The sequence below is a fragment of the Oncorhynchus mykiss genome, chromosome 19 (assembly GCF_057628025.1).
Source record: "Oncorhynchus mykiss isolate SJ-2025 chromosome 19, ASM5762802v1, whole genome shotgun sequence".
In the NCBI taxonomy this organism is placed as follows: domain Eukaryota; kingdom Metazoa; phylum Chordata; class Actinopteri; order Salmoniformes; family Salmonidae; genus Oncorhynchus; species Oncorhynchus mykiss.
Window position 1 is genome coordinate 59,450,188 of NC_143040.1, and position 21,251 is coordinate 59,471,438.

Consider the following 21,251-nt stretch of genomic DNA (forward strand, 5'->3'; position numbering starts at 1 on the left):
TAACTACCTGCAGATGAATACGCAGTAATGGTTTTGATCCGCTGCCACAGCAGAGCATGTCATGTTCCACGTAGCCTTTTGCAAATCAAAACTAGGTGCACATGAGTTGTTTAAAGGACAATTATGCTGGCTCCAGTTCTACTTAAATGTCATATCAAAACACTCTTAGTTCCAATTTCAATACTGTGAAATCCCACCAACATTTGAGTGTGGCCCCAATTACTTTTCCATTGAGGCTAACTAGTTAGTGCCTGTGTAAAAAAATCATGTTTGACACAAGCAATGTCAAACAAAGGGATGTTTATCTCTTCCCTGCTGTGCTAATTTAAACTAATGTTTGGTTTCAAAGAATGGCACTTGTTCCACTTGCCTGATCCAAAAGATATGAATGTTTTCCTTCTGTCACTTAATTTTTCTACACATCTCACCATCCCTCTGTTTTCAATATCGTTCCGTTTGTGTTTTGCACACCACACAATATACAGTCTGGCAGCGAGTAGCGGTTAAGAGTTGTGCCAGTAAACAAGTTTGCTGGTTCAAATCCCAGAGCTATGTGAAAAATCATTTGATGTGCCCTTGAGCAAAGCACTTAACTCACTCTGGATAAGAGCATCTGCTAAATGACAAATGTTTCTATTCTCTTTCAATTTAGTTTGATTTGCGCAGGTTGACTCCTAAACCGTTATATCTGCGGGGCAGGCGGGTTTAGAGTCATAAAATATTGGGTTGACCAAAGAGAAATGTCGTATAATCCATAAATATCATTCTTGTGTAATGTACAGTACCAGTCAAGTTTGGACACCTACTCATTCCAGGGTTTTTATTTGACTATTTCCTATATTGTATAATAATAGTGAAGACAAAACTATGAAATAACACGTAGGAATTCATGTAGTAACCAAAGAATAAGTAAAACAAATCAAAATATTTTATATTTAAGATTCTTCAAATTAGCCACCCTTTGACAGCTTTGCACACTTCTAGCCTTCAATCAACCAGGTTCATGAGGTGGTCACCTGGAATGCATTTCAATTAACAGGTGTGCCTTATTCATTTGTGGAATTTCTTTCCTTCATAATGTGTTTGGACAAGGTAGGGGTGATTTACAGAAGATGTTCTTTTACCAAATAGGACAAAGTCCATATTATGGAAAGAACGGCTCAAATAATTTGAGAAACAGTCCATTACTTTAAGACATTAACTTTGAACGTTTCTTCAGGTGCTGTCGCAAAACCATCAAGCATCATTAAGGCAAAGGGTGGCGACTTTGAAGAATGTGTTTTAATAGTTTTGATGTCTTCACTATTATATATTGTAGGAAATAGTCAAATTAAAGAAAAACCACTGAATGAGTAGGTGTCCAAACGTTTGACTAGTACTCTATGCATACATACAGTTGTCGTTTACATACATTTAGGTTGGAGTCATTAACTTGTTTTTAAACCACTCCACAAATTTCTTGTTAACAAACTATAGTTTTGGCAAGTTGGTTAGGACATCTACTTTGTGCATGATACGTCATTTCTCCAACAATTGTTTACAGGCAGATTATTTCACTTATAATTCACTGTATCACAATTCCAGTGGGTCAGAAGTTTATATACACTAACTTGACTGTGCCTTTAAACAGCTTGGAAAATTTGAGAAAATGTCATGGCTTTAGAAGCTTCTGATAGGCTAATTGACATTATTTGAGTCAATTGTGGATGTATTTCAAGGCCTACCTTCAAACTCAGTGCCTCCTTGCTTGACATGGGAAAAATCCAAATAAATCAGCCAAGACCTCCACAAGTCTGGTTCATCCTTGGGAGCAATTTCCAAATGCCTGAAGGTACCACGTTCATCTGTACAAACAATAGTACGCAAGTATAAACACCATGGGACCACACAGCCGTCATACCGCTCAGGATGGACGTTCTGTCTCAGAGATGAAAGTACTTTGTTGCGAAAAGTGCAAATCAATCCCAGAACAGCAGCAAAGGACCTTGTGAAGATGCTGGAGGAAACGGGTACAAAAGTATCTATGTCCACAGTAAAACGAATCCTATATTGACATAACCTGAAAGGCTGCTCAGCAAGAAAGAAGCCACTGCTCCAAAATCTACATTAAAATCCAAGACTACGGTTTGCAACTGCACATGGGGACAAAGATCATACTTTTTTGGAGAAATGTCCTCTAGTCTGATGAAACAAAAATAGAACTGTTTGACCATAATGACCATCGTTATGTTTGGAGGAAAAAGGGGGGGCTTGCAAGCCAAAGAACACCATCCTGACTGTGAAGCACAGGGGTGGCAGCATCATGTTGTGGGGGTGCTTTTCTGCAGGAGGAACTGGTGCACTTCACAAAATAGATGGCATCATGAGACAGGAAAATTATGTGGATATATTTGGTCACAAATAGTTCTTCCAAATGGACAATGACCCCAAGCATACATCCAAAGTTGTGGCAAAATGGCTAAAGGACAACAAAGTCAAGGTATTGGAGTCCCCATCACAGAGCCCTGACCTCAATCCTATAGAAAAGTTGTGGGCAGAACTGAATAAGTCTGTGCGAGCAACGAGGCCGACAAACCTGGCTCAGTTACACCAGCTCTGTCAGGAGGAATGGGACAAAATTCACCCAACTTATTGGGGGAAGCTTGTGGAAGGCTACCTGAAACGTTTGACCCAAGTTAAACAATTTAAAAAGGCAATGCTACCAAGTACTAATTCAGTGTATGTAAACTTCTGACTCACTGGGAATGTGATGAAAGAAATAAAAGCTTAAATAAATCTCTACTATTATTCTGACATTTCACATTCTTAAAATACAGTGGTGATCCTAACTGACCTAAGAAAGGGATTGTGAAAAACTGAGTTTAAATGTATTTGGCTAAGGTGTATGTAAACTTCCGACTTCAACTACACTCAGCAAAAAAAGAAACGTCCTGTCAACTGCTTTTATTTTCAGCAAACGTAACATGTGTAAATATTTGTATGAACATAAGATTCAACAACTGAGACAAACTGAACAAGTTCCACAGACATGTGAATAACAAATAAAATATATTTTTTATTTCACCAGGTAGGCCACTTGAGAACAAGTTCTCATTCACAACAGCGACCTGGCCAAGATAAAGCAAAGCAGTGTGACAAACAACAGAGTTACACATAAGTGTATAGTCAGTAACAATATAAAAATCTATGTACAGTGTGTGCAAATGTAGAAGAGTAGGGAGGTAAGGCAATAAATAGGCCATAGAGGCGAAGTAATTACAATTTAGCATTAACACTGGAGTGATGGATGTGCAGATGATGTGCAAGTAGAGATACTGGGGTGCAAAAGAGCAAGAGGATAAATAACAATATGGGGATGAGGTAGTTTGGTGTGCTATTTACAGATTGGCTGTGTACAGGTACAGTGATCAGTAAGCTGCTCTGACAGCTGATGCTTAAAGTTAGAGAGGGAGATATAAGACTCCAGCTTCAGTGATTTTTGCAATTCGTACCAGTCATTGGCATCAGAGAACTGGAAGTGAAATATACCTGCTGGAGCGCCTGTGTGTTGCTATGGTGACCAGTGAGCTGAGATAAGGCGGGGCTTACCTAGCAAAGACTTATAGATGACCTGGATCCAGTGGGTTTGGCATCGACTATGTAGTGAGGGCCAGCCAATGAGAGCATACAAGTCACAGTGGTGGGTAGTACATGGGGCTTTGGTGACAAAACGGACGGCATTGTGATAGACAACATCCAGTTTGCTGAGTAGAGTGTTGGGGGCTATTTTGTAAATGACATCGCCAAAGTCATGGAACAGTAGGATAGTCAGTTTTACAAGGGTATGTTTGGAGGTTTGTTAACACAGTGTCCAAAGAAGGGCCAGATGTATACAGAATGATGTTGTCTGAGTAGAGGTGGATCAGAGAATCACCGGCAACAAAATTGATATATACAGAGAAAAGAGTCCATCTGAGAATTGAGCCCTCTGTCACCGCCAGAGGTCCGGACAACAGGCCCCCCGATTTCACACACTGAACTCTGTCTGTGAAGTAGTTGGTGAACCAGGCGAGGCAGTAATTTGAGAAACCAAGGCTATTGAGTCTGCCGATAAGAATGTGGTGATTGATAGTCGAAAGCCTTGGCCAGGTCGATGAAGACGGCTGCAAAGTACTGTCTTTTATCGATGGCGGTTATGATATCGTTTAGGACCTTGAACATGGCTGAGGTGCACCCATGACCAGCTCAAAAAACAGATTTTTTAACCAGGTAGGCTAGTTTAGAACAAGTTGTTGTCATTTACAACTGCGACCTGGCCAAGATAAAGCAAAGCAGTGCAACACAAACACAGAGTTACACATGTAATAAACAAACATACAGTTGTCGTGTCTTTGGCTATGCCGGATTAAGTGATATGACATGCTATTCTATAAAATAATTTCTCCGTAATTAATATTACCTGATTGAGCTAATCATGTAAATGTAATTAACTAGAGAGTCGGGGCACCACGAAATAATATTTATAGAGCGGTTATCTTCCAAATATTCTCTTAAAGACCTAGTAATATTTTACATCAATAGCAGTCAATATTAATCGTAATTCAGTCTCATCTGAAAGTTGTAAATTCTTGGTTATCTGCACGAACCCTGGCTAACAAGTTGGATCAGCAATACAAAATTGGGTTTAATTATTTATCTACTAAATACCTAATTAATCACACAGAATTACACACACATAATTCAATCATAACTTGATTACAAATTACGTCATAAAGGAAAACGTCACTAGCGGGCGGAACAGATATGACAGCTGGTTACACAAAAGAAAAGGGGCTGGGTTTGAGTGAAAGAGCGGGAAGACTGAGGAACAAAGGGCGAAGCTGTGCTATCGTAAATACAGTATCTTATGCATTCTAAATTACCGCCCATTTGGAAAAGCAATATGCAATAAATATTTACTCTGAGCTGCGCGTCGGTAGGTTGGTGGTAGATGGAAGACCGTGTTGCCCAACCGAGTCCTTTGAAGAATGTCTCTGCTGGTAAATTGGATACATTGTATGAACGTCGTTGTGTGGTAGACGGAATACTCTGTCTGTTCCTTCCTAACCTGCGTTTGCAGCTGCGGTTGCTAACTCAATGGCTAGGAGGTATCACACTTCTGTAGTGAATAAGAGTTCAAAGTTCATACCATTCGCAACCAAAGCTCACGCTGATGTTGGCTTCGTTCTGTAGTTATTATCTGAACCATTCTGACATCGGACCGTCGTCCTCACATCCTCGGAACAGGTTATATTGTCGTCAAGGCTTTATATAGGAAGGCAGAGGAAGGCGTGTTTGAAAAGTTTTCTAGCCCATGTTCACAGGGGCGGGCCACTGATTGAGCAGAACCCTAACTTATGAAAACCCAAAATCACATTTCATCCCATCACGAATAATTTCATATTCAAACATTTAAATTGAACAACAATTCCATGTGAATCCGATAACTCTGATTTGTAGAGTTTGTCATCTTATCATTGAGTGTCTCAGATGACAACCGAACTGACCTCATATTCATTAAGTACCACCGCATATGTTCAATTGGTCGGATTACCAGAATCTATGTTAACCAAGGGTTTTGCAAATGTAACATCAGTAGGGTAGAGAGAGGAAAAGGGGGGAAAGAGGTATTTATGACTGTCATAACCCTACCCACTGGCAAACGTCATGACACAGTCAATAATACAATAGAAAAAGTCTACACACAATGTGTGCAAATGAGGTAGGATAAGGGAGGTAAGTCAATAAATAGGCCATAGTTGCGAAATAATTACAGATTGCATAGCGGAGAAGGTACGGTGGGATTCTAAATGGTCGGTGATCTGTTTGTTAACTTGGTTTTCAAAGATTTTAGAAAGGCAGGGTAGGATGGATATAGGTTTATAACAGTTTGGGTCTAGTGTCTAGGGAGTGTTTGACAGTGATGAGGGGTGGTCGTTTGACCACGAGGACCCATTACGCACGCAGGCAATGAGGCAGTAATTGCTGATTGAAGACAGCAGAGGTGTATTTAGAGGGCAAGTTGGTCAGGATATCTATGAGGGTGCCTATGGTTACAGATTTAGGGTTGTACCCGGTAGGTTCCTTAATAATTTGTTTGAGATTGAGGGCATCTAGCTTTGATTGTAGGACGGACAGGGTGCATATCCCAGTTTAGGTCACCTAACAGTATGAACTCTGAAGATTGATGGGGGACAATCAATTCACATATGGTGTCCAGGGCACAGCTGGGGGCTGAAGGGGATCTATAACAAGCGGCAATGGTGAGAGACTTGTTTCTGGAAAGGTGGATTTTTGAAAGTAGAAGCTCGAACTGTTTGGGTATAGACCTGGATATTATGACAGGACTCTGCAGGGAATCTCTGCAGGAGATTGCAACTCCGCCCCCTTTGAAGTTCTATCTTGTCGGACAATGTTATAGTTAGGGATGGAAATTTGAGGATTTCTGGTGGCCTTCCTAAGCCATGATTCAGACACTGCTAGGGCATCAGGGTTGGCGGAGTGTGCTAAAGCAGTGAATAAAACAAACTTAGGGAGGAGGCTTCTAATGTTAACATGCATGAAACTAGGGCTTTTACGGTTACAGAAGTCAACAAATGAGAGCGCCGGGAGAATGGGAGAGGAGCTAGGCGCTGCAGGGCCTGGATTAACCTCTACATCACCAGAGGAACATAGGAGGAGTAGGATAAGGGTATGGCTAAAGGCTATAAGAACTGGTCGTCTAGTGCGTTTGGAACGGAAATTAAAAGGAGCATATTTCTGGGCGCGGAATAATAGATTCAAGGCATAATGCACAGACAAGGGTATGGTAGGATATGAGTACAGTGGAGGTAAACCAAGGCATTGAGTGACGATGAGAGGTTGTGTCTCTAGAGACACCAGTTAAGCCAGGTGAGGTCACCGCATGTGTGGGGGGGTGGAATAAAAGGGCTATCTAAGGCATGTTGGGCAGGGCTGGGGGCTCTACAGTGAAATAAGATAATAATCAATAACCAAAACAGCAATAGACAAGGCACATTGACTTTAGGGAGAGGCATGTGTAGCCGAGTGATCATAGGGTCCAATGAGTAGCACTAGATGAGTCAAGGAGCTGTAGTTGCTACTATACTAGGCGATCTGGAGACACAGCGATTCAGACAGCTAGCGGGCCGGTGCTAACAGATGGGCATCCGACGTCGCTAACTGGCAAAAGAGGTATTGTAGCCCAAGAATTGACTGCTGGACCTCTTTGGCGAGCTGGGAGATGAGGCTAGCTTGTGCTTGCTTCGGGACAGAGATGTTAGCCAGGAGTAGCCACTCGGATAGCAGCTTGCTAGCTGGGATGATCCGGTGTCAAGGTTCAGAGCTTGCGGTAGGAATAATGTGTCCCTGAACAAAGGGGGGGGGGTCAAAATCAAAAGTAACAGTCAGTATCTGGTGTGGCCACCAGCTGCATTAGGTACTGCAGTGCATCTCCTCCTCATGGACTGCACCAGATTTGCCAGTTCTTGCTATGAGATGTTACCCCACTCTTCCAAGGCAAATGAAAGTTCCCGGACATTTCTGGGGGGGAATTGCCCTAGCCCTCACCCTCCGAACCAACAGGTCCCAGACGTGCTCAATGGGATTGAGATCCGGGCTCTTCGCTGGCCATGGCAGAACATTGACATTCCTGTCTTGCAGGAAATCACGCACAGAACGAGAAGTATGGCTGGTGGCATTGTCATGCTGGAGGGTCATGTCAGGATGAGCATGTCAGGATGAGCCTGCAGTAAGGGTACCACGAGGGAGGAGGATGTCTTCCCTGTAACGCACAGCGCTGAGATTGCCTGCAATGACAACAAGCTCAGTCCGATGATGTTGTGACACGACGGACCCTCCACCTCCAAATCGATCCCGCTCCAGAGTACAGGCCTTGGTGTAACACTCATTCCTTCGATGATAAAGGCAAATCCGACCATCACCCCCGGTGAGACAAAACCGCGACTAGTCAGTGAAGAGCACTTTCTGCCAGTCCTGACTGCTCCAGCGACGGTGGGTTTGTGCCCATAGGCGACGTTGTTGCCGGTTATGTCTGGTGAGGACCTGCCTTACAACAGGCCTACAAGCACTCCGTCCAGCCTCTCTCAGCCTATTGTGAACAGTCTGAGCACTGATGGAGGGATTGTGCGTTCCTGGTGTAACTTGAGAAGTTGTTGTTGCCATCCTGCACCTGTCCCGCAGGTGTGATGTTCGGATGTACCGATCCTGTGTAGGTGTTACACGCGGTCTGCCACTGCGAGGACGGTCTGCTCTTCTCCCTGTAGCACTGTCTTAGGCGTCTCACAGTACGGACATAGCAATTTATTTCTCTGGCCACATCTGCAGTCCTCATGCCTCCTTGCAGCATGCCTAAGGCACGTTCATGCAGATGAGCAGGGACCCTGGGCATCTTTCTTTTGGTGTTGTTCAGAGTCAGTTTTCATAACTGTGACCTTAATTGCCTACCGTCTGTAAGCGTCTTAACGACCATTCCACAGGTGCATGTTCATTAATTGTTTATGGTTCATTGAACAAGCTTTTACAATGAAGATCTGTTAAGTTATTTGGATATTTACAAATTATCTTTGAAAGACAGGGTCCTGAAAAAGGGACAAGCATACTTCCAAAGTTGTGGCAAAATGGTTAAGGACAACAAAGTCAAGGTATTGGAGTGTCCATCACAAAGCCCTGACCTCAATCCCATTGAACATTTGTGGGCAGAACAAAAAAAGTGTGTGAGAGCAATGAGGCCTACAAAGCTGACTCAGTTACACCAGCTCTGTCAGGAGGAATGGGCCGAAATTCACCCAACTTATTGTGGGAGGCTACCTGAAACATTTGATCCTAGTTAAAACAATTTAAAAGGCAATGCTACCAAATACTAATTCAGTGTATGTAAACTTCTGACCCACTAGGAATGTGATGTGATGAAAGAAATAATAGCTGAAATAAATCACTGCTATTATTCTGACATTTCACAATCTTAAAATAAAGTGGTGATCCTAAAACAGGGACATTTTATTAGGATTAAATGTCAGGAATTGTGAAAACTGAGTTTAAATGTATTTGGCTAAGTTGTATGTAAACTTCTGACTTCAACTGTATGCATTTTTACTGCTCTAATTACGTTGGTATCCAGTTTCTAATAGCAATAAGGCACCTTGGGAGTTTGTGGTATATGGCCAATGTACCACACCTCCTGGGGCCTTATTGCTTAAAACATACCACTGGTATGACAGAAAATTACATTGTTGTTGATAACCAGTTTATAATAGCAATAAGGCACCCCCGGGTATTGGCCATATACCACACCTCCTCGGGTCTTATTGCTGAATTGATCTGCTGTTCTATCACCAGTGGAATGTCGCAGTGGTGTAAAACTACTTTAAAGTACCTCTTAAGCAGTTTTGGGGGATATCTGTACTTGACTATTTATATTTGACAACTTTTACTCCACTACATTCATTCCTAAAGAAAATAATATTATTTTTACTCCATACATTTTCCCTGACACCCAAAAGTACTAATTACATTTTGAATGCTTAGCAGGACAGGAAAATGGTCTAATTCACGTCCCAGTCATCCCTACTGTCTCTGATCTGGCAGACTCACTAAACACAAATGCTTTGTTTGTAAAGTATGGTGAGTGTTGAAGTGTGCTCCTGGATATCCGTAGAAAAAAATGTTACCTCTAATATCATGCCGTCTGGTTTGCTTAATTAAAGGAATTAGAAATGTATACTTAATTTTGTTAAAGTAGTTTTTTGCGATTACATTTACTTTTGATACTTAAGTACATTTAAAACCAAATACTTTTAGACTCTTACTGAAGTAGTATTGTCCTGGGCAACTTTAATTTTTACTTGAGTCATTTTCTTTTAAAGTATCTTTACTTTTACTCAAGTATGTCTATTGGGTACTTTTTCCACCACTGTGAGGTCGATATAACACTGAAATTGTGAAAATTATGAAAATTTCCTTTTTGTACAAGAGTCCTTTGAAGAAATTGTCTGGAATTTCAGCCTGTTCAGGTAAGATGGACCTTTTGGCCCACATGTCACAATGTGATCTTATTATAATAGACCAATGACTGTTCATCTGGGTAAAGGCCCCAGACCATCCTATCAGGCCCATGTATATAAATATCTTCACATTCATTTCCTAACACCCACAAGATCAGACTGAGCATTTCAAACACCAAAGGAGGCTCAGGGAAATAAATTAAACATTGAGTTTTCATTAAATTAACACTGATCTATTCAACATACAGTGGTGATTTAAAAATAAAATTACAAAGACTGAATGGGGCCTTTAAGGATTCCAGCTTTAACACCCCAATACACTAATTAAGACTGCTTTTGTAAAGACGACTTAGAAATTGCACTTCATCCGACACTGGTTGAAATTCAAATTAATGTGTACGTTTCTGCACCACCTCTGCCCGCAGAGGAATTTCTTGCAAACGAAACAGCACTTGTTACAATAATGTAATCAAAGCTCACTAAATTCAATGTATCACACACACACAAATCAGCTTTTAGGGACACTCAAGACCAGAGGGACAAAAGTGAAGAAAAATAAATTCAGGGTTAAAGAGCATTTAATAATTTTGTGAATGTTTGGTACAAAAACCATACAAATGATTCATAGTAGATAACTATTGAGCTGCATAGGAAATCATATTATAACCACATGGAATGTTCGATTAAACTGTCATTAATAAAAAATTATACATCTGTTAAGCCAAATCAGTTTTGTATAGCATAAGTTTAAGCATAACAATGTTTAGCTATAATAACTCTACATCACCACTAACATTGAATTGGTTCAATAGCTTTGACTACTGCATGATGTTTTCTGGTGTTTCTTCTTGCAGTCCGAGCAACAGTAAAGCTTTTCTCCAGAGTGAACACGCTTGTGTTCTTTTAATACTGAAAAGATATTTCAACATTCAAGGTAGTGGTGGGACTTCTCTCCAGTCTGCACACACCAATGTTGTACTAGGTGAATCATTTGCCACAGTCAGAGCAGCGGTGTGGTTTTATTCCAGTGTGTTGTATCGGATGACACTTCAAATTAGAGGAATGGGGAAAACACTTCCCACAGTCTTTACACATGTAAGGCTTCTCACCACTGTGAACCCTGTAATGCATTTTCAACTGACGTGATAATGCAAAACCCTTTCCACAACCAAGACATTTCAGACTTCTCTCCAGTATGCAAATACTTATGACTTCAGGCCTGATGTGGTGACATTTTTACCACAGTTGGAGCATTGGAACCGTTTTTCGCCAATAGGCTTGGGTGTGTGTTTGGTTTTCCAAACCGGCCACAGGAATAAGGCTGATCGTCTCTATGGAATACCAAGTCCACCTTCAAGCAAGATTTTGATATAAATAACATTCCACATTCAGAGCAGCATTACAGTTTCTCCCTAGTATGCATGCGCTGGTGGGTCCATAAGTTAGCCAGTTGGGAAAATGTTTTCCCACAGTCAGAGCAACTGTACGGTTTCTCTCCACTGTGCACTCGATTGTGTGTTTTCAGAAGAAAAGTTGATACAAATCTCTTCCCACAGACAGTGCAGTGGTGGGGCTTCTCTCCTGTGTGTGACATTTTGTGTAACCTTAATCCTCCTTTGGAGGCAAAGGTCTTCTTACACTGACCACATGCTACTCTTTCTCCAGTATGCGTGTGCTCATGCTTTCTCAAGTCTCCCAGGCCCTTGAACTTCTTCTCACACTTAAAGCAGTGGTAAGGTCTCTCTCCTGTATGCACCCTTGTATGACCAGTAATTTCATGCAAGGTTTTGAAGCTCTTGTCACAATGAATGCAGTTATAAGGTTTCTCCCCAGTGTGTATTCGCATGTGCCTCACCAAGGGACCTGAAGAGGAGAAGGTTGCATCACAGAAAGTGCAGTGGTAGGGCCTCTCTCCAGTGTGTATCCGCATGTGTACCACAAGATGTGCCTTTATGGTAAAGCCCTTCCCACAATGAGAGCATGGAAAAGGTCTTTCACCAGTATGTGACCGCTGGTGTGCTTTTACAGAGGATGCTGCAGAAAATCTCTTTCCACAGTCAGGGCAAGAGTAAGGCTTCTCTCCAGAATGAATGCGCTGGTGTATTTTAAGATTACTGAGACTGGAGAATGTTGTCCCACAGTCACGACACTGGTAAGGTTTCTCTCCAGTGTGCGTCCTCTGATGAGACTTTAAACTTGAAGCTGACTTGAATCTCTTATTACAGGCTGCACAGTGGTAGGGCTTCTCTCCAGTATGATTCATTTGATGATACTTCAGGCCCGCTGATGAGCTGAAACTCATTTCACAATCAGGGCAAGAATAAGGTTTTTCTCCATTATGAGTAAGCTGGTGAGATTTCAATGCCTCGGATCTGGCAAATCCTTGCCCACAGTCAGAGCACTGGTATGGCTTCTCACCAGTATGGATTCTTCTGTGTCTTTTCATAAGTCCTGCCGTAGTGAAGCCTCTCCCACAGTCAGGACAGGGGTATCGCTTCTCAGCGGTATGAGTTCGCCGATGTTTATTCAGATAACGTTGTGTTATAAAGTTCTTTCCACAGTCAGGGCAGCTAAAGGGTTTTTCTCCCAAGTGTCTTAGCTGATGTTCTCGTAGGCTTCCCATGTGCTTAAAATTCTTCCCACATTCAGAGCACGAGTAAGGTTTCTCACCCGTATGAACTGTCCGATGAACTCTCAAAGCACTTAAGATAGAAAAGTACTTTCCACAGTCAGAGCAGTGGTAGGACTTTCCTTTGTGCACTTTCTGATGATTCCTTAGATCTTTATAATTACCAAAACTCTTCCCACACTGTTTACAGTGGTGCATCTTAATCGTGAAAAATGTTTGTTGTTTAGGCTTTACTGATGTAGAGGAGCTCTTTCTGTTCTTCGGCTGTTTGCGGCTAGGGCTCCGTCCTGTGTGATTGAAACAGTCTTGGGTTAGATAAAAGAACAGATCAATGTCTTAGGAAGTTTAATTAAAGACAGATTAATCAAGAAAATCAAGCCATGTCGATTAATCCAAAACTGTATTAGGATATTTAAATCTGACAGTATTTAGTCCAGGTTTTCAACGTCATCTTTATCTCCAGCACAATACCAGTTAACATGTGAAAACGGCACATTTCTAAGTTTTGTAGAGAAGTTCTACCCCGGTGACATCAAAGGTTAAGACATGTTGTCATGGAAATTCTACCTAAGGACACTCAAAGCCAATCTTAAATTAATAAATTGTTTATCGGAATGCTAACGAGGTCACAGTCAAACTTAGATACATAAAGTCCCGCTCTGAAGTGAGCTCTCCAAAGGCGTTCCCTATATACGGCTACATAAAAACCAACCAACATGATTTATTGGGTCCTACATGTGACTGGCTCCATCTCCTATCTTAACTTAAAAGAACATATTCTGTGCATTCTGCAAAATGGTCTTAAAGACCCCCCCCCCCCCCCTCCTCCTCCTCATATCTTTACCAAGCACAAGCAGGAACCAAGGATTGTTTATGACGCAAAAGACAATATTAACATTTTCAAGATTTCCTTCACAACTTATCAAACACCATGAGATTTGCGATGATGTGGGGAGCAGGAAAATACCCTCCCTTGGGCTAGAAACTTGTTGCAGGATTTGAAAAGCACTTTTAATCTTACCTTATGTCATAGATAAGCATTTTTTGGGGAGTCTTATCTTTTTAACCACAAACACCTTTCTCATATGAAGACATTGGTTTGGTGCCGGAATTGATCAAAGCAGGTTAAAAAGTGGAGTCTGCCCTTTAATCTGTGTCCATGAAAGAGGCCTACAATTTGTTGCAAAAACATGTTACTATACATATTAGGGCTGGGCGGTATACAGTATTTTATGATACTGTATTGATATAGGGACCGGTTTGGGTTTTTACATTACCTTCTATACCGGAATTTGAATGTTTGGTTTGTTAAATGTGATATGCCATGTGTAATATCAATTTTTATAGTTTACTTCGCTACTTGAGTCATGTCTCTTTGCTCTTTCTCTTCTTGCCACTTTCCACACATTCCTAGCCACGCCCCCTGTCACCCAAGGAGCACATTTGATGTTCCTCAGCAACAAGACATTTGCATGCAGTCTGCATGGTCAATGCAGCACATGCAACAATGTTGATGACAACAATGCTGTTTTCACTTTGCTTCTTAATATAAATCCACTAGCATTCTATAGACATACCTCCACCCTACCTGACACCCTAGACCCACTCCAATTTGCTTACCGCCCCAATTGGTCCACAGACGACGCAATCGCCATCACACTGCCCTAACCCATCTGGACAAGATAAATACCTATGTAAGAATACTGTTAATTGATTACAGCTCAGCATTTAACACCATAGTACCCTCCAAACTCGTCATTAAGCTCAAGACCCTGGGTCTCGACCCCGCCCTGTGCAACTGGGTCCTGGACTTCCTGATGGGCCGCCCCCAGGTGGTGAGGGTAGGTAACATCTCCACCCCGCTGATCCTCAACACTGGGTCCCCACAAGGGTGCGTTCTCAGCCCTCTCCTGTACTCCCTGTTCACCCACGACTGCGTGGCCATGCACGCCTCCAACTCAATCATCAAGTTTGCAGACGACACCACAGCGGTAGGCTTGATTACCAACAATGAAGAGACGGCCTACAGGGAGGGGGTGAGGGCCCTCGGAGTGTAGTGTCAGGAAAATAACCTCACACTCAATGTCAACAAAACAATGGAGATGATCGTGAACTTCAGGGAACAGCAGAGGGAGCAGCCCCCTATCCACATTGACGGGACAGTAGTGGAGAGGGTGGAGAGTTAAGTTCCTCGGCGTACACATCACAGAAAAACTGAAATGGTCCACCCACACAGACAGCGTGGGGAAGAAGCCGCAGCAGCGCCTCTTCAACCTCAGGAGGCTGAAGAAATTCGGCTGGTCACCAAAAACACTAAAACTTTTACAGATGCACAATCGAGAGCATCCTGTCGGGCTATCACCGCCTGGTACGGGAGCTGCTCCGCCTATAACTGGAAGGCTCTCTAGGGGATAGTGAGGTCTGCATAACACAACACCGGGTGCAAACTACCTGCCCTCCAGGACACCTACACCACCCGATGTCACAGGAAGGCCAAAAAGATCATCAAGGACAACCACCCAAGCCATTGCCTGTTCACCCCACTATCATCCAGAAGGCGAGGTCAGTACAGGTGCATCAAAGCAGGGACCGAGAGACTGAAAAACAGCTTCTATCTCAAGGCCATCAGACTTCTCTGGGATAGGGGGCAGCATTTGGAATTTTGGATGAAAAGCATGCCCAATTTCAACTGCCTGATACTCATCCCCAGAAGAGAAGATATGCATATTATTAGTAGATTTGGATAGAAAACACTCTGAAGTTTCTAAAACTGTTTGAATCATGTCTGTGAGTATAACAGAACTTATGTAGCAGGCAAAACCCCTGAGGTCACCCTCTTTTCAATGAGTTTTCATTGGGAATTCAGTGGATTCAGGTGCATCCACTGGATGTCACCAGTCTTTAGAAATTGGTTGGGGTTATTCCTTTGTGTAATGAAGTACGGCCATCTTGAACGAGGGTCACTTCATGTGTACTGTTTGATAGAGGTGCGTGACCAGAAAGCATGCTTGAGTTTTTTTTTTTCCCTGTATTGAACACAGATCATCCCATCTTCAATTGTATCGATTATTTACTTTAAAAAATACCTAAAGTTGTATTACAAAAGTAGTTTGAAATGTTTTGGCAAAGTTTACAGGTAACTTTTGAGATATTTTGTCGTCACGTTGCAAGTTGGAACCTGTGTTTTTCTGGATCAAACGCGCCAAATAAAATGGACATTTTGGATATATATATAGACGGAATTAATCGAACAAAATGACCATTTGTGATGTTTATGGGACATATTGGAGTGCCAACAGAAGAAGCTCGTCAAAGGCATGATTTATATTTTTATTTCTGCGTTGTGTCGCGCCTGCAGGGTTGAAATGTTATCTTTTGTTTACTATGGTGCTATCCTTAGATAACAGCATTGTTTGCTTTCACCAAAAAGCCTTTTTAAAATCTGACATGTTGGCTGGATTTACAACACCTGTAGCTTTAATTTGGTATCTTACATGTGTGATTTCATGAAAGTTAGATTTTTATAGGAATTGATTTGAATTTGGCGCTCTGCATTTTCTCTGGCTTTTGGCCAAGTGGGACGCTACCGTTCCACATATCCCAGAGAGGGTTTAAAACAGTCATCACTAACATTGAGTGGTTGCTGCCAACATACTGACTCAAATCTCTAGCCACTTTAATGATGGAAAAATTAATGTAATCAATTTGCCACTTCATATAATGTTTACATACCCTACATTACTCATCTCATATGTATATACTGTACTCTATACCATCTACTGCATCTTGCCTATGCCGTTCGGCCATCACTCATTCATATATATTTATGTACATATTTGTATTCATTCCTTTACACTTGTGTGTATAAGGTAGTTGTTGTGGAATTGTTAGGTTATATTACTTGTTAGATATTACTGCATGGTCGGAATTAGAAGCACAAGCATTTCGCAACACTTGCATTAACATCTGCTAACCATGTGCATGTGACAAATACATTTGATACTATTAGTTTGTGTTACATCAGCAAACCGTTAGAAAGTTGCCCTAAATCTTGTGAGACGCTAATAAATGTACTGAGTAAGAGCAAACGTAGCTAGCTAATACAGCCTGCTAATACCAGTGATGGTGGAGAACTAAATCAGCATGTTTGTGCAACAGTGTCTTCTAAATCAAAGAGGAATATGCAAAGCAAGAATATATTAGCTACATGAAGTAGCTAAGAGAAAACATGCAATGTAGCCAAAGCTTATAGGATCCCCTAGGAAACAGTTATCAACACTTTAGTCCCCAGCCTGTCACAATAAAGTGTCTACTATTATATTCTAACTATAGAATTAGAATAGTCATTCCATTTCCATGATTCCAACAGTTTGCTCTATTTCGCAAGTCAAATCCTAATTGCAGCAAGACTATTTGCCCATATTGTGCAGCCCTACGTGGAAATTCTCAATTGAGCAGTGGTGAAAGTATTTTTACTTAAGTACTTTACAAGTACTACTTAAGTAAAATTACTTTCAAGTACTACCCAAGTCGTTTTTTTGGTATCTGTACTTCACCATTTGTATTTTTGACAACTTTTACTTCACTACAAAAAATACTGTACTTTTTACTCCATACATTTCCCTGACACCTAAAAGGACGGGAAAGTGGTCCAATTCATGCATTTGTCAAGATATATTTTTTTACACCTTTATTTAACTAGTCAAGTCAGTTAGGAACAAACTCTTATTTTCAATGACCACCTTGTAAAAATCGGATTTTTTGCCCCTGAACCTTGTCAGCTCGAGGATTCGATTTTGCAACCTTTCGGTTACTAGTCCAACGCTCTAACCACTAATAGTGTCTAACCAAACTGGATTAAATTTACATTTCTAGGGGCCTCCCGGGTGGCACAGTGGTCTCGGGCACTGCAGTGCCACCAGAGACTCTGGGTTCGAGCCCAGGCTCTGTCGCAGCTGGCCGCGACCAGGAGGCCCATGGGGCGACGCACAATTGGCCTAGTGTTGTCCGGGTTAGGGAGGGTTTGGCCCTCATCACGCACTAGCGACTCCTGTGGCGGGTCGGGCGCAGTGCGTGCTAACCAGGTGCACAGTGTTTCCTCTGACACATTGGTGCGGCTGGATTCCGGGTTGGAGGCGCGCTGTGTTAAGAAGCAGTGCAGCTTGGTTGGGTTCTGAGGACGCATGGCTTTCGACCTTCGTCTCTCCCAAGCCCGTACGGGAGTTGTAGCGATGAGACAAGATAGTAACTACTAACAATTGGATACCACGAAATTGGGGAGAAAAGGGGGTAAAATACAACAAAAAAAAAATACAAATAAATGTACATTTCTCACCCATCTATACACAACCACAAAGTGAACAAATGTTTTTAGAAATATTTGCAAATTGATTGAAAATTAAATACAGAAATATCTCATTATATTAATAGTCCCACCCCTTTGCCATGACACTCCAAACTGAGCTCAGGTGCATCCAATTTCCTTTGATCATCCTTGAGATGTCACTACAACTTGGAGTCCACCTGAGTCCGCCAACTCAAATTGTTTGAAGATGATTTAGAAAGGAACACACCTGTCTATATAAGGTTCCACAGATGACAGTGCATGTCAGAGCAGAAACTACACCATGAAGTCCAAGGAACTGTCTGTCGATCTCCGAGATAGAATTGTGACGAGTAATATCTGGGGAAGGGTAGAAAACAATGTCTAGTGTTGAATGTTTACAAGAGCATGGTGGTCTTCGTCATATGGAACTACCCAGACTCTGCCTAGAGCTGACCGTCCGACCAAACTGAGCAACAAGGACCTTGGTCAGGGAGGTGACCAAGAACCCAATGACCAGTGTTCCTTGGCTGATATGGGAGAAACTGTCAGAAGTACAATAGTCTCTACAGCACTTCACCAATCTGGGCTTTATGGGAGAGTGGCCAGACGGAAGCCACTCCTGAGTAAAAGGCACATGACAGCACGTCAGGAGTTTGCAAAAAGGCACGAGAGACAGGCAAAAGATTATATGGTCTGATGAGAGACAACTTGTACTTTTTCGGCCTGAATGCAAAGCGCTACGTCTGGAGAAAACCAGGCACAGCTCATCAACCGTCTAACACCATCCCTACCGTGAAACATGGCGGTGGCAGCATCATACTATGGGGATGCTTTTCAGCAGAATGGACTGGGAGACTGGTAAGGAAAAAGGGGACAATGAAGGGGGCCAATTACAGGCAAATCCTTGATAACCTGCTTCAAAGGTCAAACTATCTTAGACTGGGGTGAAGATTTACATTCCAGCAGGACAATGACCCCATGTATACAGCCAAAGCAACATTGTAATAGCTTCAGAACAATATACAAAAAATGCTGAATAAGTCAAGGGGTATGGATACTTTCTGAAGGCACTGTATTATGAAGGATACAACCTTCTGTCTCTTGTAACAGATATTGCAGTTGCACAAGTCCCTACACATCGCATTGAAGAAAACTATCTGCGTTGTGTGATGTAGGCTAATCTTTATAGTTGCTGCCATATCAAAGCCACCAGCCAGACGTGCCTCCTTCTATAGCCAATGTTTGCAATGATGTTTGTATCTTGCCTGTGTTTGATATGCTGCCAGGATACATGCATGTATCTCCCCACTAAAAAACTGTTTAAACCACACACAGGCCCAATAACTGCTACTTCGCCTTTCAATGATCACAAAAGTACAGTGGTTGCTCCTTTAAAAGTTGCCATACTGCAGCACACAATGCAGGCTGCTGCAGCATTCTGTGGCATGTTGTCAGCCATTTTTTCTGTAAAAGCAAGTTAGTGCTAGTTTGACCACCAGATAGCATCTGAGAAGCATTTGATAGTCTTCCAAATAGGCATTAGCAGAGAACTTAAAAGCTTTTTTTGTAATAACATAGTACAGTTGAAGTCGGAAGTTCACATGCACCTTAGCAAAATACATTTGAACTCAGTTTTTCACAGCTCCTGACATTTAATCCTAGTAAACATTCCCTGTCTTAGGTCAGTTAGGATCACCACTTAATTTTAAGAATGTGAAATGTCAGAATAACAGTAGAGAATTATTCATTTCAGCTTTTATTTCCTTCATCACATTCCCAAGTGGGCAAGAAGTTTACATACACTCAATGAGTATTTGGTAGCATTGCCTTTAAATGGTTTAACTTGGGTCAAATGTTTTAGGTAGCCTTCCACAAGCTTCCCACAATAAGTTGGGTGAATTTTGTCCCATTCCTCATGACATGGCTGGTGTAACTGAGTCAGATTTGTAAGCCTCATTGCTCGCACATGCTTTTTCAGTTCTGCCCACAATTTTTTTAAAGGATTGAGGTCAGGGCTTTGTGATAGCCACTCCAATACCTTGACTTTGTTGTCCTTAAGACATTTTGACAACTTTGGAAGTATGCTTGGGGTCATTGCCCATTTGGGACCAAGCTTTAACTTCCTGACTGATGTCTTCAGATGTTGCGTCAATATATCCACAATTTTCCTCATGATGCCATCTATTTTGTGAAGTGCACCAATCCCTCCTGCAGCAAAGCACCCCCACAACATGTTTTTGCCACCCCCGTGCTTCACGGTTGGGATGGTGTTCTTTGGTTTGTAAGCCTCCCCCTTTCTTCTGGTCAAATAGTTATATTTTTGTTTCATCAGACCAGAGGACATTTCTCCAAAAAGTACGATCTTTGTCCCCATGTGCAGATGTAAACCGTAGTCTTGGCTTTTTTATGGCGGTTTTGGAGTAGTGGCTTCTTCCTTGCTGAGCGGCCTTTCAGGTTATGTCCATATAAGACAAATTTTACTGTGGATGTAGATACTTTTGTACCAGTTTCCTCCAGCATCTTCACAAGGTCCTTTGCTGTTGTACTGGGATTTATTTGCACTTTTCGCACCAATGTACGTTCATCTCTAGGAGACAGAACGCATCTCCTTCCTGAGCGGTATGACGGCTGCGTGGTCCCATGGTGTTTATACTTGTTTACTATTGTTTGTACAGATTAACGTGGTACCTTCAGGCTTTTGGAAATTGCTCCCAAGGATGAACCAGACTTGTGGAGGTCTTGGCTGATTTCTTTTGATTTTCCCATGATGTCAAGCAAAGAGGCACTGGGTTTGAAGGTAGGCTTGAAATACATCTTATTGTATGTAAACTTCTGACCCACTGGAATTGTGATACAGTGAATTAAAAGTGAAATCTGTCTGTAAACAATTGTTGGAAAAATTACTTGTCATGCAAAGTAGATGTCCTAACCGACTTGCCAAAACTATAATTTGTGGAGTGATTGAAAAATAAGTTAATGACTCCAACCTAAGTGTATGTAAACTTCCGACTTTTAATGCTCTCTCTAATTCTCTCTTTCTTTCTCTCTCTCGGAGGACCTGAGCCCTAGGACCATGCCCCAGGAATACCTGACATGATGACTCCTTGCTGTCCCCAGTCCACCTGACTGTGCTGCTGCTCCAGTTTCAACTATTCTGCCTTATTATTATTATTCGACCATGCTGGTCATTTATGAACATTTGAACATCTTGACCATGTTTTGTTATAATCTCCACCCGGCACAGCCAGAAGAGGAC

General features: G+C 41.9%; 1 protein-coding gene across 2 annotated transcripts in view; it reads right to left on the reverse strand.

Moving 5' to 3' along the window:
- LOC110498084 (uncharacterized) overlaps positions 1-21,251 on the reverse strand; it is a 44,764-nt gene that overhangs the window by 3,628 nt on the left and 19,885 nt on the right. Inside the window, exon 6 of one of the 2 annotated variants that reach the window (XM_021574658.3) lies at positions 10,601-12,956. The exons of the other annotated variant lie outside the window; for it this stretch is intronic. Within the exon in view, the coding sequence (XP_021430333.3) occupies positions 11,440-12,956 (1,517 nt within the window). The 3' untranslated portion in view covers positions 10,601-11,439. Of the gene's footprint in view, positions 1-10,600; positions 12,957-21,251 lie in introns of those variants that run through there. 2 annotated transcript variants of the gene reach the window in all.